Raw genomic sequence first — 14,911 nt, forward strand, 5'->3', positions numbered from 1 at the left:
TGATATAAGAAACATGCTTTGTTAATGTTGTCATTCTTTCGAATGATTTCTCAGTGACATTATTAACTGATTAATAATATTGATAATACATAAATAAATGATATTTCGTAAAAGGTAACTCGGGGTCTATTCCTCGTATAAGGCATAAAATTACAAATGATGTCGCCCGATTATTCAATATTATTTATATCGGACCAATAACAATCAAAATAGTATGCATTATTTAACGCAAACACGGGATTATAAACGGATCAAGGCGAAAGTCCAAGATGGCTGCATGATTAAGTCTGTCTCGTATTCTTTTTAAAAAATGGTAATGGAATTTAATTTTACATTTATTTACATCCTTTGTCAAAATGTTACAGTTTATTCAGATTTCATAATGATTCGTTGTCAGTATTACAATTTAAGCTATACGGAGTTATAAAGCGTTTAATTGCTGGCCATAGCGCTCGAAAAAAAGTTGCACTTTATTAAATAAGAAATTATAAAGACCAACGAAATTACTTCCGAAATAATTACTTGATCACATAAAAAAGGTTCAATTACTCAATTGTAAATTTAGTCATTATTTAAGTGATTAGATAAGTAACAATAAAGGCATTTACTTCGAACATTAGTTTTACTATTTAATAGTATCATGCATGATTCTTTAATCAATGATTGACAGACTATACACTTGTTTTAGCTGACGAATGCTTGATGTTACACAGTCTAATTTATTTTTCTGTTTTATCTTTTAACAATTGAGTAGCTAATTATACACAAATCAAATTACCCGTCTAGAGGTGTGAAACCCTCTCTTTCTTCACCAGACTCGTGTACCTTGTGTATACATACCCCAGATACACGTGTGTCTGGAGCAATGGCTTCGTTAGTTTACCTGTCTACCTGTGTCATTGTCTCGGATCACTCGTGTGTGAAAGGATATTATGTAATCAAAAAATGAATAATGAAGATAAATTTGCCCATGTAAGCGTTTTAAGATATCGTATTCATCGGTAAAAAGGCGACGAGAATAACAAATTTTAAAATCCTTTAAAAAGAACTCCGATTGTAATAAAATAATAACGGATACAAATTTCTAGATCTACAATACTTAAAAAAACAAGATAAGTCAAAACATCAGACCTATATCAATCATTTTGGCTGAAAAATCGAATTTAATTTGTATAGTTTTGTGAGGAAATTTCCCTCCTGTTGACCTCGTGACGTCACTTCCGCTGAAGCCTCGTTATCGCCTAATTCTGTTTTCTCTTGATTAGATTTCCCAAAGCAGGTAAAAATAGCCACTTTGAAGAGGCGTAACTCCGTTATTTTTGCCCCGATTTCGATGCGGTTTTTTGCATTAAATTTTGGTTAATAAACTCTTTAACATATGTTTCACATCGGCTGGGCTGCAGGTACCCTTTAATATGGTTTCTCGAACGTTGGCCTTATTTTGATAAGAATTTATCCAAACAGCTTACCATAAGGGTTTATATTGAACGTTTTCTATGTCAAAGGTCAAATTCATAACAGTTGTATTCTCTATTTCTTTATCCAAATGTTGCTAAGATTTTTATAAAATAATCTACCTGTCGGTATGAGGTGTTCAGTGACCTTGAATTAAGTTTCTATGTCAAATGTCAAGATCAAAGTAGACCTCTGTAAAATCTTGTTCAAACTATTTCCCCCCTAGGCACTATCTGTTTTACATACTTCACCCATAGATTGCGTTGGATAAAGTTGTATAAAGGATGAGCAATTTGAACTAAATTTCGTTAAAACCAAAGTCTTCTTAAATATTTTTCATCCGAGTGTCCTTTATTGAAACTGAGTCCGTTGAGATGTTTACCATCTCAATGATGTCTACATTGCACATGTTTATACAACTAACCTTGTGATATGCATGTCACACTTGGCCTAGAAACAGAGAATTATTAGTATATCTCTGTCTGTGACATGATTGGTATTTTCGTTATCCCCGTGTGTATTTTTCTTTCTTTTCTTTTTTTTTTTTTTAAATTGTATCGATTTCTAGATCACTGGAATTGCACAAGCCAGCGACCGGCCTCTGTCTTCTGTCAATGAAACCAAAGAATGTCAGAATAGAGGACATCTTTGTAGTCGAGAATTTGTGTTTGTTGTGTCAAATTGAAGTTCTCTGTCCATCATATTCTACTTTGAAATACTTTATTAAATCCATCAATGGGGCGCTCTCTTTAGAGTAAAAAAAGCCCACTTTGCACACTGAATAGCAACGATAATGTCTGCACTGTTACATGACGAGTAACAAACTTCTTCTTTCAGATCCTCCATAGTCGTAAGTCATGCAATTCGATCCGGAAACTACGCACTAGGCGTTCAATGACAAAAGGACATACGTAGACGTATCAGCAAAGCGCGTTCTGACTCTCTCACAATCGCGGTCAGATTTGTTTGACTACTCTTCAGTTAAGCTTTTTTCACGCAATGCCTGATCAGATTGTCCAATTTTCGTAAACCCATGCACTCCCTGTGATGGGCTGTAAATTTGTGAAGCGACGAATAATGACATTTAGTGATTCTTTGTGGTGGTAATGGGGTTAGACTGAACAATCCTGAAGTCATAAAACTGGATGAATTAATTTTTCAAAATTTTCAAAACTTTTGCAAAATTCAACTGAGAGTTTAGCAACATAATTTAATCACAGAAAATAACAATTCAAAAGTCTTTTTTTGCAAGAGGGACTGCTTTTAGCTGTTGTCTATGTTTTTTATTTGCTGTTGTTTTCTTTAAACATTCTAATAAATTATATAATGTCTGGAATATGCAATCTCCAATTCTCCATTGACTCGGCTATACTACGGAAAAAATTGAAGTCACAAGTTACCGCGAGTACCTAGTCGCATATTCATTTGCATAAGTACCGTCTGTAAGTACCGTCTGAAAGATCTTCTTGAGCGACATACGATATAATTCGGTTGAGTACTGGCACATTCGCTCTATGCAAAAACGTCTTGCACCCAATGCTTAAGCGATTGTATAAGAACATAAAAAAAATTGAAAAATAAAAACTTTACAAAGCAAATGACATTCTCCTGACGGGAAGGCTCTACAAGGTACAGAGACACGTAACCAACACGACGTCCCCCCGTCGGTGATACTACAATAGAAGGATCGTGAAATAAGAGTTATGTAATATTCGTTTGAAACTTCGCTATTACTTGCATTCCTCCTACTTTAATTTCAGAAAAATTATTTCCCCATTGTGTATTGGTCCGACAGATTTTCTGTCCTAGTAGAGAAATAAAAAGAGAAATGAAAATAAGACATCGTAGTTGTTAATTGACAGGAGCTCCTTGATATAATAAGATTCTGTATTGCTTTGTGACATTAAAATGATATGACTGGTGCGTAATTAACAACGGATGATTGAAAAATGTTTACTTTGATAACAGAAAGTCAAGTTCTATTCATTCACATTTCAGATTTTCAAAATGAGAGAAGACATTTTTAATTTGATGCAGTTGATTGTATGATCCTTTGCACCCAATTACCGATACCTCTGAACAGCTTTTTTGCTTGGAAGCATGCAGCGACGTTGCCTTTGTAAAAGGCAAAACTTAGTGCGATTCACACACACACACACACACACACACACACACACACACACATATATATATTTCATTTGTGCCTATTAAGAACTATATAGTTCACGTTCTTTCTTTCGAACAGTACGTTTTGATTATCAACATTGCCACTTGCATATTTTACCCCTTTTAATGTTGGTTTGTTGTTGCTGATTTTTTTTTGTTGGCTATTTGTTTGAATGTGGCTAAATGGTTGATATATAGTTTAGTAAGTACCCAATGTACGTCATGTGAACACACCTTAAAATTTTGTGTACGTGTGTTCTTTCTTATGCAATAAAAAAGACTTCACTAGACTTAACTAAAAGATTAAACATTGCCATTTTCTACGAAGATAGCAAGCACGTAGAGCAAATTTCATAAAATCTGGTGACATAACTAAGATTGTGGATCGATAGACAGTGCGACCCGGATTTGCCAATTTCACGTCTGTCAATAAAATTATAAAGCGAATAGACGTTATCTTCATGATAACTGTGAAAATAAGAACGCATGTTATATAATCTTAAAAAATGAGACTGATTTGTTTGTACCTATACCAGTATTTGTTGGAACTTGAGGTCTTGTATAAATAGTAATCAAAAGTTTAAGTTATGATTCATTTATTGATAGCCATCACAAGGCCTTATATTGATAGCACTCATAAAGCCGGGTGTGGATTGATTCACTGACAGAAATCATCAGGCTGAGTGATAATTGATTCATATACAGCAATCATGAGGATCATGTGATGATTGATTTGTTGACAGTAATCATAAGATCAAGTGATGATTGATTCATTGATAGCAATCATAAGGTCGAGTGATGATTGGTTTATTGACAGTACTCATAAGATCAAGTGATGATTGATTCATTGACAGCAATCATAAGGTCCAGTGATGATTGATTCATTGATAGTACTCATAAGATCAAGTGATGATTGATTCATTGACAGCAATCATAAGGTCCAGTGATAATTGCTTTATTGACAGTAATCATAAGATCAAGTGATGATTGATTCATTGATAGCAATCATAAGGTCGAGTGATGATTGCTTTATTGACAGTAATCATAAGATCAAGTGATGATTGATTCATTGATAGCAATCATAAGTTCAATTTATTATTAATTTATCGATATTCGTCTTAGGGCCTTATATTGATAGCACTCACGAGGCCAAGTGATGCTTGATTTACTGACAGCAATCATGAGGCCGCGTGATGATTGATTCATTGATAGCAATCATGGGGCCGCGTGATGATTGATTTACTGACAGCAATAATAAGACTGACAACCATTTTGAGGCCGAGTGATGATTGGTTTATTAAGAACAATCATGAATCAGAACGATGATTGATTTATTGATGACAATTATAAGGCCGATCGGAGATCGATTAATTGATAACAATTATGAGGTCAAGTTATGATCGATTCATTGATAGCATTCATGAGGTCAAGTTATGATCGATTCATTGATAGCAATAAGGAGGCCAAGCGATGATTGATTCATTGATAGGGGGTATCCAAAATATGCAAGAATATTTCACTCGTAGAACGAGAGAGAGAGAGAGAGAGAGAGAGAGAGAGGGGGGGGGGGGGGAGAGAGATAGCATATGTCATATACAATAAGAATGAACTCGTACAGCCTAATAAGGACAACATCGTTTTTTAAATGAAAATTCACTCCATATTACCTTAGAATACGATAAACAAGGTTAAATACTCAACTTGGTCAACCGGCAAAATGCTATATTTATCTTTAAATGCATCGAGAATATCCTAGAGTCCTGTTGTGTAGGTAAATAAAGTTATCAGACAATAGCCCTCTGCGTTGGCTGAAGAATACCTTTGCAAATAAAAAAGACGAATAAGGTCGCGTATTTAGAATCGTATAGGTCAAGAAACAAAATCTTTTGTGCAAGAATTGCGACTATCTGTAAGAGTACATTCATATTTACTACGAAATTAAGAAATCAACAGGCATTCTTTAACGATTTACCAAGAACAAAACAAGCAAACAAAAAAAAGAGAGTTTGTTCACTGTGGTATATGAAGGCAAGGCTATAAGTCGAATTGTTTACGTTTATACGTATATTGTACCAGTATTCGATATAGAATTGGGACTTGGCATTGCTAAACCAATAAACACTCAAGCAACTGTCAAAAGACTTGCAAGCTAAGTGAGGCTGCACTAGTCCCATGGCCTCTCAGTTAATCAATCAAGGCTGATAAAGGTTTTAATGGTTAAAACATGTTCAAGACGTACATACATACTCAAAGCAGTCAAAAATTACCAATCAACCCCCTCCAATTCTCAACATTAATCTGGTTTCATACGAGGACTTTCCTCTAGACCTTAAAGGGGATAAAGAAATCAATACATTTTTCTACAAAAAAGAGACTGTAGTCGTTGGAATTGCTTAAGTCGTGAGAATGGAATCTGAGCTGGAAGATACTCGAGTTGTATAGAACTGCCTCTGGTAGACTTATGCTGATTCTACACCACACATGTAAGTACACTTGGACAAAGATAGCAAATTTATTAGTATAGTTTGATTTTAATTGGAGGTATGTGAAATTAATTATAGAATGCTTTTTTTTTTTGGTGTTCAATGCGCATGTGACGAAAGCGAGTATTGCAACAAAAAATGTTCAGTTTTTCGGTAATTACCGGGTACTCTACCTCCTACCTCCCTAGCACATACATGTAATAACCACCAAATAAAGATTATCACTTTTATCAATTTTGCACCTTTCTACTAAATTTCTTCTCAAATATCAATAAACAATTGAATAAAAATATGTAAAGTATTGTTATTTTGTCGATTGTAAGTTGTATAGAAAAAATAATCAATTTTTCCATAGATGGAACTTTTGCATTGAACAGTGCTGAATATTGCTGCAGTGTTAAAGGTTCGAAGAAGGCGCATATATATTCATAAACAGAAAAACTGATATTAAGATATGACACAGGATGCGACAGTAACTGTATGAACTGAACACATTTTCCGTAGAATATGGGAGAAATTAGAAAATACTCAGTAGTTGTAGTTACATGATATGAAAACCTTGAAGGTAATTATTATAATTTCACTTTTCTAACATTTTTCAGACCCGCAATTGAATTACTGTTTATGAAGTATGCGGCTATGCAGCGTCCGGCGAAACGTCAGAAAATGCAGTCCAACCTTGTTTGTCTTAATTCCATTGCTTTTCTGGCTTTCATTTGAAATTCAACATCCACGGCCGGTTGTGAAAATCTCAGCCCCCTTCAACAACCACCGACCTTTGCAATACGTTCATACGGAATTGTCTTTAAAAGGTCGTCCAAGAAAAGGATGTCCAATTTTTCTGAATGCTACTCACATCATAAGATTTTCAGGTGTAGAAGAGGTGAAGGAAGACGGTGTTTTATGTGAATGCAAACCCCCTTTAAACACTACAGATGTACGAAAGAAAAAACTGAAGTTTATGGTTTCTTTTTATCCTTTGGAATTAAATTTCGATGAGCTCATAAAAGTGCGACTTGAGGGAAGAAAGATAATAAACGAACCCATCAATTCACACGACTTCAGTTATATCCATACCGGAGAGAACGTCTGTGACGGCTCCTCCATATACCTTCTTCTGGTCATCAAATCTAGTGTAGGAAATTTCAGGAACCGACAGACCATCAGGAACACTTGGGGTAATGTGGACAACTATGAAGGAGTTCGGAAAGTGTTCCTTCTAGGTTACAACCACGGTGTTCAGAAACAAGTAGACAATGAAGCTTTGGAGCATGGGGACATAGTACAAGAAGATTTTTGGGACCATTATTCCAACATCACCTTTAAAACGATTATGGGCATAAACTGGGTTGTGCAGTACTGTCCCAAAGCCAAGTTTAGCTTTTACGTAGACGATGACGTGTTCTTGATTTTAAACAATCTTAAAAAATTAAGGAAATCGACGTTCAGGGAATCTGGATTAATGCTTGGGAAGGTTCTCTCTTCCTCCACACCGTATAGAGACAACACGTCCAAATGGTTCGTGTCGTGGGAGGATTACCCCTTTGACAAATACCCCAAATATCTGGCAGGTTTTGCATATCTTATGACTGCTGATGTTGTGAAGAGATTTTCCTTGGCCATTCCCTATATTCAACCTATACCGATTGACGACACCTATTTAGGAATTGTCGCCGAGAAGCTGAAAATTCCGCTCAAGAACCAGTACGGGTTTCTAATGCGGAAACCCGGCCCGGTGTCATACTCAGCTCCCAAACTTAATTTTCTGAATACGATAGCATTTCATAGAATATCGTCCCCAGAATCAATGATGCAGACTTGGATGGAATATTGTAGACAACCTAAAGCTGCATGTCAAAATTAGCCAAAGACGAATAAAGTTTACTATAAATTCAAACCAATACAAGGTCTATTCCATCGGTGGAGAAAACATTCGCACGGTGGATACGTATGTTTAATTGACTGCTTCATATCGATGCAACTTCATTTCATTGATTGAAAGATATTATGAATATCGCTTTTAATATTTGCATGTTCCCATATTCATCTGTTATGTGTGTCTGGGATGACGTCTTTTACCGCTTTAAATAGCACTTTAATCATCAGTAATGTGTTACTTTACGGCGTATTTTGTTTAACTTCACCGTTGATGGCAATTTCCAATATATGCATAATCGTATAAAACAAACATTAAAATTGATATCACTTTTAAAAGTTTTCAAGTTTTTTTTTAAATAGAGTAGTTTGATAGTTTTCTCTGTAACTTTGTGACAAGTGTTGAAAACTTGCATTACATACATAGGGCACAAGTCTCGATCGAAAGATAGCAGTATGTCATACGTGCCTGACATTTGTCACTCGGAATGTTCTTATCACCACAGACAAAGTTATGTAACTTTGTGGTCTAGAAATATTGAATAGGTTGGCTTGTTCTAGATCTTTGAAATATTAACATGCAATCAGGAAGAAATTGTCTTTTTGACAATAGAAGGAAATGAGATACATTCAGTGAAATGAGTAAAACAATGCATTAAACGCAACTAACACAAAGCATGATAGGCTTAAAACTATTTTAGTGAACGACTTTAAAAAGATAGGGATCAAACTTAGTTTGGGATTTATATTCCAGAAATGTTACTGTGACCCTATCAATGCAAAATATACTTATTAATGCTTCTGCGTGGGAATTAGTTAGAAATTGAAGCCGCGCTATGTAATACACGTACACTGTGACAATATCAGAGATATTACATATATAGAAATAAGTGTGACAATATCAGAAAGATAACTTATACATTATATATAGGAAATAACGATGTCGTGATTGGTTTGAACCTATTTTATTGAATATATAATATACGGGGGTTTGAGCACGTGATGATTTCTGTGGATAAGGATTCATTTATTCCGTGAAAAATACTACATGTAGTAACCACCCACTTTGCCATGTTAACAGGAAAACACGTACTGGACAAACAGAAATAAAAATAATTGCAATATCATGATTTTGTAAGCGATGATATTGTACCAAATTTAAAAGTGCGAGTTTTGATCATACAAGGAATTGGATATTGTGCAAGAATTTTTTATTTCAACAGTCATTTTATGATAATGCCAAATTATAGCTAAAAAATCACGGACAGCAGAAAAGAAGATGTGAGATAAGATAGCACAAATGCCCATTTTGTTTAATTGTACACTTCAATTTCATTTTTTTTTTCAATAAAATCTATTTGATATTGTTATACTTTCATGTTAAATACTGAAATCTGATTGGTTAAGACGCAGTTCATAATCCGTTCTATTACCCTCAGCGTAAGCAACGCACTTAGCAACGGGTAACATTACAAATTGTTACATGCGCGAAATTTATGCGCGTACGGTTCGCTGTAGAATTCACGTTATTCCTATATAAAAGCAGTAAAATTTTCTTAAAAATAAAGACATTCAGTATAACAAAATAAATAGTGCCTGTTTGGATGGATAACAGTTGAAATTGGCACCCCTCGAAAACCATTGTCAACCGACGCTTCGCGTCGGTTGACAATGGTTTTCTCGGGGTGTCAATTTTAACTGTTACCCTCCCAAACAGGCACTATTTATATAATGTTTTAATACAAGCTTGCAAAGCACAATTTCTTACTACTAGTATATTCAGTTTTGAACATTTTAACAAACCATCAGAAAAAAACATTGCCTTAAGTTTTGGTGGTACCGAACCCACCTAGTTATATAATATTAGTTCGATTGTCTAGTGCTTTTGCCACTGAGCCATTTCGGTCACAACAAAGTGCGTTGTTTAAATGCTATATGCGACTTTGGCAACGAATTTACGGAATTGTATTATTTCTTTTTAACTTTCAACTTTTGGGATACAAAATAAAGTTTCTAATGTATAATGGGTCATCTCTCCATGTTTTTGTTTATTAAAATCGGTTTCTTTTCCATAAGACTTAATTTAGACAAAAAATATTGAGTACAGACCCGCCCTACAAAGAGAAAAAGCATCGAAGTTCTCAAAAATGACACTTTTGAAGGTTTTGATAACCATATACCAGTTTTAGTCAACATATTCCAAATATTGAACATATTGAAGGGTTACAAATCGATGTTATGTTAAATATACTTTTCTGTGAATGACTTTTTCTTTTAATTTCAGATTTTTTATATTTTAATTTTCAATATCTTATCCGTCCTTATATAAACATTTTACATACCTTTCCCACCCATCTTCTTTGTGGGTTTTTTTCGACAAATTCCAAAGCACACATTCAAGAGCCCTTTTGTCGTTATGTTGCCCTTTTTAGCTCTAAGTCAGCTTTACAGAATGTGTTTCTCATCTGTAGTTGTCTGTCGTTCATTACGTTAACTTAAATTTTGCCGAATCAAATCAGCCAAATTATCCAGAAGAGAACAAACAGCATTCTAAAGGACAAATGTTTTGCAAATGGTGAAAATAAAGACTATTGTTTAAGAATTTCTCTTTACGAAAACTTTTCAATTTCAATATATTTTTATCTAAAAAGGGGAATAAGTCAGTTTTTATGTAGCATAGAATACAGTTTAAATTTGGTACTGCAGAGCTACCAGTAACCTCATTCAGTGTACTCATTAAAGTCGAAAGTAGTGAATGACATTTAATAAATGTAGATTCTATTATGTTAATTGAAAAAACTACTCAATTAAAAAAAAAAACTTATAGTTTAAACTCGAGAGGGAGGGAGGGGTGTCAAATAGGGGCCACAATCTGTGGGTCTGTAATTTTGATTTTATATTCATTATAGACATAAATAGGAAAATTAATCTGCTTATTAAAAAATGTTAACTTTACTATTTTGGAAATAAGGGTGTTGTCTAATTTTAAAATGAAAACAAGCTAGTATAATGAGGATGTTTTTAATTTTCTTCGGACCAATATTACATGTAAAATTTCAATTATAAGATGTAAATGTTAAATTAAGTTAAATTTAATTTCATTTTAAATTAAAAAAATAAATAAATATAAAAATCATTAGAAGTGGGCCACAATAGGGGTTAAATTAAACTGCAAAAAACAGGTAGATCAAAGCTGTTTATAAAGTGACACTCCTCATTGGCGTAGAGGGCACCATATATATGCGTAGGCAAAAATTGAAGCCGAATGCTTCAGTGACGGGCGTAGCGCGGAAGGGGGTAGGTGGGGGAGGGGTCGCAATGGGGAGGGGGTTAGGGGACCTCCCTTAAGAATTTTTTTACAAAAGGATGCAAAATTACCACTGATGAGAGCATACATTTGTTAGTTTTAACAAATTAGTTATGTATGATTTAAGGGACCATTATGTAAATCTGAAATAATTATTTCCTGTCCTCAGTCGATTCATTTCGTAATAATCAAATAGAATCTATGTTTCGTTGATGAAATTTAAGAGAAATCTTTCATACACCGTATCCATAACCTACTCTGCATGTATTCTGTAAACAAAACCAACAACTGTACGCCACGGTTGTAGCGCATCCATTTGGCAGTTAGGCGAAAGGTGTACGCTTTGCAGTATACGATTATAAAATTTTATCGTATTAATTATCTCATAAATTGTCTTTTGAACAGCATGTGTGGCTTTGTAAGGTTTGAACACACAGATGGGATTTCATGGAATATCTTGCTATGTTTTTCAGAGGACATATTCTTCTAATCTGGGTAGTTTATCTAGAGGTATGGGGAGGGTAGCAGCTTGAGAGTTGGTGGGCTTAATATTGATCAAGACTAAACATTATGTTGTCATCTTCAAGATCTTATAATATTTTCATAACTGGAAAATTCACTATGACATTAAAAAACTTTTTGATATGAGGCATATGCCTCATTTGCCTCCATTGCGCTACGGCTGTATACGTACAGTATATTTCTATATCAACTTCTTTTTCACAATTGATACGCCACATTTACATGTTTTCAGCCCCTTATTTGAAAAAAAAAATATTTTTTTTATTGCACAGACATGACAACGTTAAAATCAAGGGACCAGACCATATGATATATTTTGTTCAGAAAGTTGCCTTTTCATAAAATTCAGTAAAATCGCAAAAGTAATAGTGTTAAAGTCAACTTTGTTATAGATTTAAAATCTACACAAATTTCAAATTTTGCTTCACAAAATTGTGTGGGCATTTGCCTTTTTGACCTGATTGACGCTACGCCACTGCCTCCTTGATACAGTAAGGCACGGTTTTGTTTTGTGACATTATATAAATAGTGCCTGTTTGGGAGGGTAACAGTTGAAATTGACACCCCGAGAAAACCATTGTCAACCGACGCGAAGCGGAGGTTGACAATGGTTTTCGAGGGGTGTCAATTTCAACTGTTATCCTCCCAAACAGGCACTATTTATTTTGTTATACTGAATGTCTTTTTTAAAATTTTTAAGAAAATTTTACTGCTTTTAGATAGGAATAACGTGAATTCTACAGCGAACCGTACGCGCATAATTTTCGCGCATGTAACATTTTTTAATGTTACCCGTTGCCAAGTGCGTTGCTAACGCTGAGGGTAATAGTAAATATTATTAACTGCGTCTTAACCAATCAGATTTCAGTATTTAACATGAAAGTATAACAGTAAAGGATATTACTGGTATGTGATCAACAACGAATGTAAGTCGAGTCCTTTTCATACTAATTTATTTCATGATTTCCAAAAAGAGAGAATGCATATTAGGTTGATGCAATTTGATTGTATATAAACAGTAATGATGCTTTCTTCAGTGACTCAAGCGGGATATGAAGATAGCGACATTTCAGAAAAATACATAACCCGCGTTAGCGGGTAATGTTATTTCATTCTGGACATTATTGTTAATTTACATCATTACATTAAATAAAAGAAAAACCAATTTGTCTTCGTTGGGATTTGAGTTTGACATCATCATTAGGCTTACTGTGGTCAACAATACAGACGCAATTATAGAATATCTTGACGTACACTTCTGGTTCCAACTCACATCACACCATTACGGGTATATATGTGTGTATATATCAACGTATTTCAACGTGGCCATGTAGCCCTCTTAATGTAGAATTAATCCATGAAGAAATAATGCTTTATTAAGAACCATTTTATTGAACAGGTATTTTTAATTATTTCCATTTTTTTTACTCCTTTTTAATTTGATGGTTTGTTGTTTTTTTATTATATCTATTTGCTATTTGTTTTGAATGTGACAAAGTGGTTGATCATCATTTTTAATCTTAGATTATTCCAACCACGTAAAGATATAAAATCTTGGGACGAAAGATTGAGATCGAGTGACAGTGCGACCCAAATTTTGCAGTCATTATCTACACATGTACTACTGTATTAAAATAATAGACTCGAATTTTTGAGCTTTAATACCGAGAAATCGAAGGAGTACTGTCTTTTGTTTTATATATTTTTAACATCATTGGTACTTGGTGATTACCAATTTGTTTTTATTTTTTCTCAATCAGGCTTCACTTATTAATAATCAACGTAAATTCTTTATAAAAATCCGGAAATAATCTGAATTTTTCGGATTTTACAATCTTTCGCATGCGCATTACATTCGCTAAATCACGGGATGCTCTTTAGTTTATGTTTCCTCAGTATCGCATTTCGCATGGATAAACTCAAAAAACGATAATACCAATACGTGTAAAATTTCATTAAAAATTTGCTATATATTCTGTTCATGAAAGAAAAGACTGGAAATAACTCTCAGTGCGTTTAATATGAAAAATCCGAAAGTTCTGAATGTCAACATGGTGTGCAAATTTGATGTATCTACATGTATTCCGTAAATTCCCGACATAATATGCAATGTCAACCCGTGCACGCACGTGTCAAAATCTAGTATATTTTAAAAATGTATAAATGGATGCACTTGCAAGACAAAATCTACCGTTGTAACAGAACTACTTTAGTTTGTACCTTAATAAAATTTCTCGGGGTTTAATGCAAAACCTTGCATTAAATTTACATTGTTTACATGAACAATATTTTAATTCTATTGAAAACAAAAATTAATGGCTGATAACTGCGTTCGATGCTTCCTATTGTAAGGGAAGTTGATAATTATTTCATTGGCAATCATGAGGCCCAGTGATTTTCGAGTCATTGATTATTTTATGGATATGATAGCTGCCAATGCATCAACCATCACTCGACTTCATGACAGATATCAAAAGATCAGTTATTATAACTCGGCCTTATTTGCTCACAATGTGTAATGATTGATTAACTAAATGCAATCATAAGGTCGAGTGATGATTGATTAATTGACAGTAATCATGAGGCAAAGTTATGATTGATTCATAGATAGCAATATTGAAGTCGAGTGATAATTGATTCATAGCCAGCAATTATGAGGCAAAATGATGATTGATTCATAGACAGTAATCGTGGGGCAAAATGATGATTGATTCATAGACAGTAATCGTGAGGCAAAATGATGATTGATTCATAGACAGTAATCATGAGGCAAAATGATGATTGATTCGTAGACAGTAATCATGAGGTCGAGTGATGATTGATTCATTATCGGTAATCATGAGGCTAATTAATTTTAAAGCAGTCATGAGGCAAAATGATGATTGATTCAAATAGATAGCAATCATGGGGCAAAATGATGATTGATTCATAGACAGCAATCATGAGGCAAAATGATGATTGATTTAATGACAGCAATCATGAGATCAAGTGATGATTAATTCATTGACAGTAATCATAAGGCCAACTGATGATTGATTCATTGACAGTAATCGTGGGTTCAAGTGATGATTGATTCATTGACAGCAATCATGAGGCAAAGTGA

At 34.1% G+C, this 14,911-nt stretch overlaps 1 protein-coding gene across 1 annotated transcript; it reads left to right on the forward strand.

Moving 5' to 3' along the window:
• The first annotated feature begins 5,424 nt into the window (after positions 1 to 5,424).
• Positions 5,425 to 8,311, forward strand: LOC128168344 (beta-1,3-galactosyltransferase 5-like). Its single transcript, XM_052834581.1, has 2 exons — positions 5,425 to 6,104; positions 6,707 to 8,311. The coding sequence occupies exon 2, from the start codon at positions 6,736 to 6,738 to the stop codon at positions 7,966 to 7,968; it is 1,233 nt and encodes a 410-aa protein (XP_052690541.1). The 5' UTR covers positions 5,425 to 6,104; positions 6,707 to 6,735; the 3' UTR covers positions 7,969 to 8,311.
• Positions 8,312 to 14,911: the final 6,600 nt, after the last annotated feature.

This window comes from Crassostrea angulata, chromosome 10, assembly GCF_025612915.1.
Source record: "Crassostrea angulata isolate pt1a10 chromosome 10, ASM2561291v2, whole genome shotgun sequence".
Taxonomy (NCBI): domain Eukaryota; kingdom Metazoa; phylum Mollusca; class Bivalvia; order Ostreida; family Ostreidae; genus Magallana; species Magallana angulata.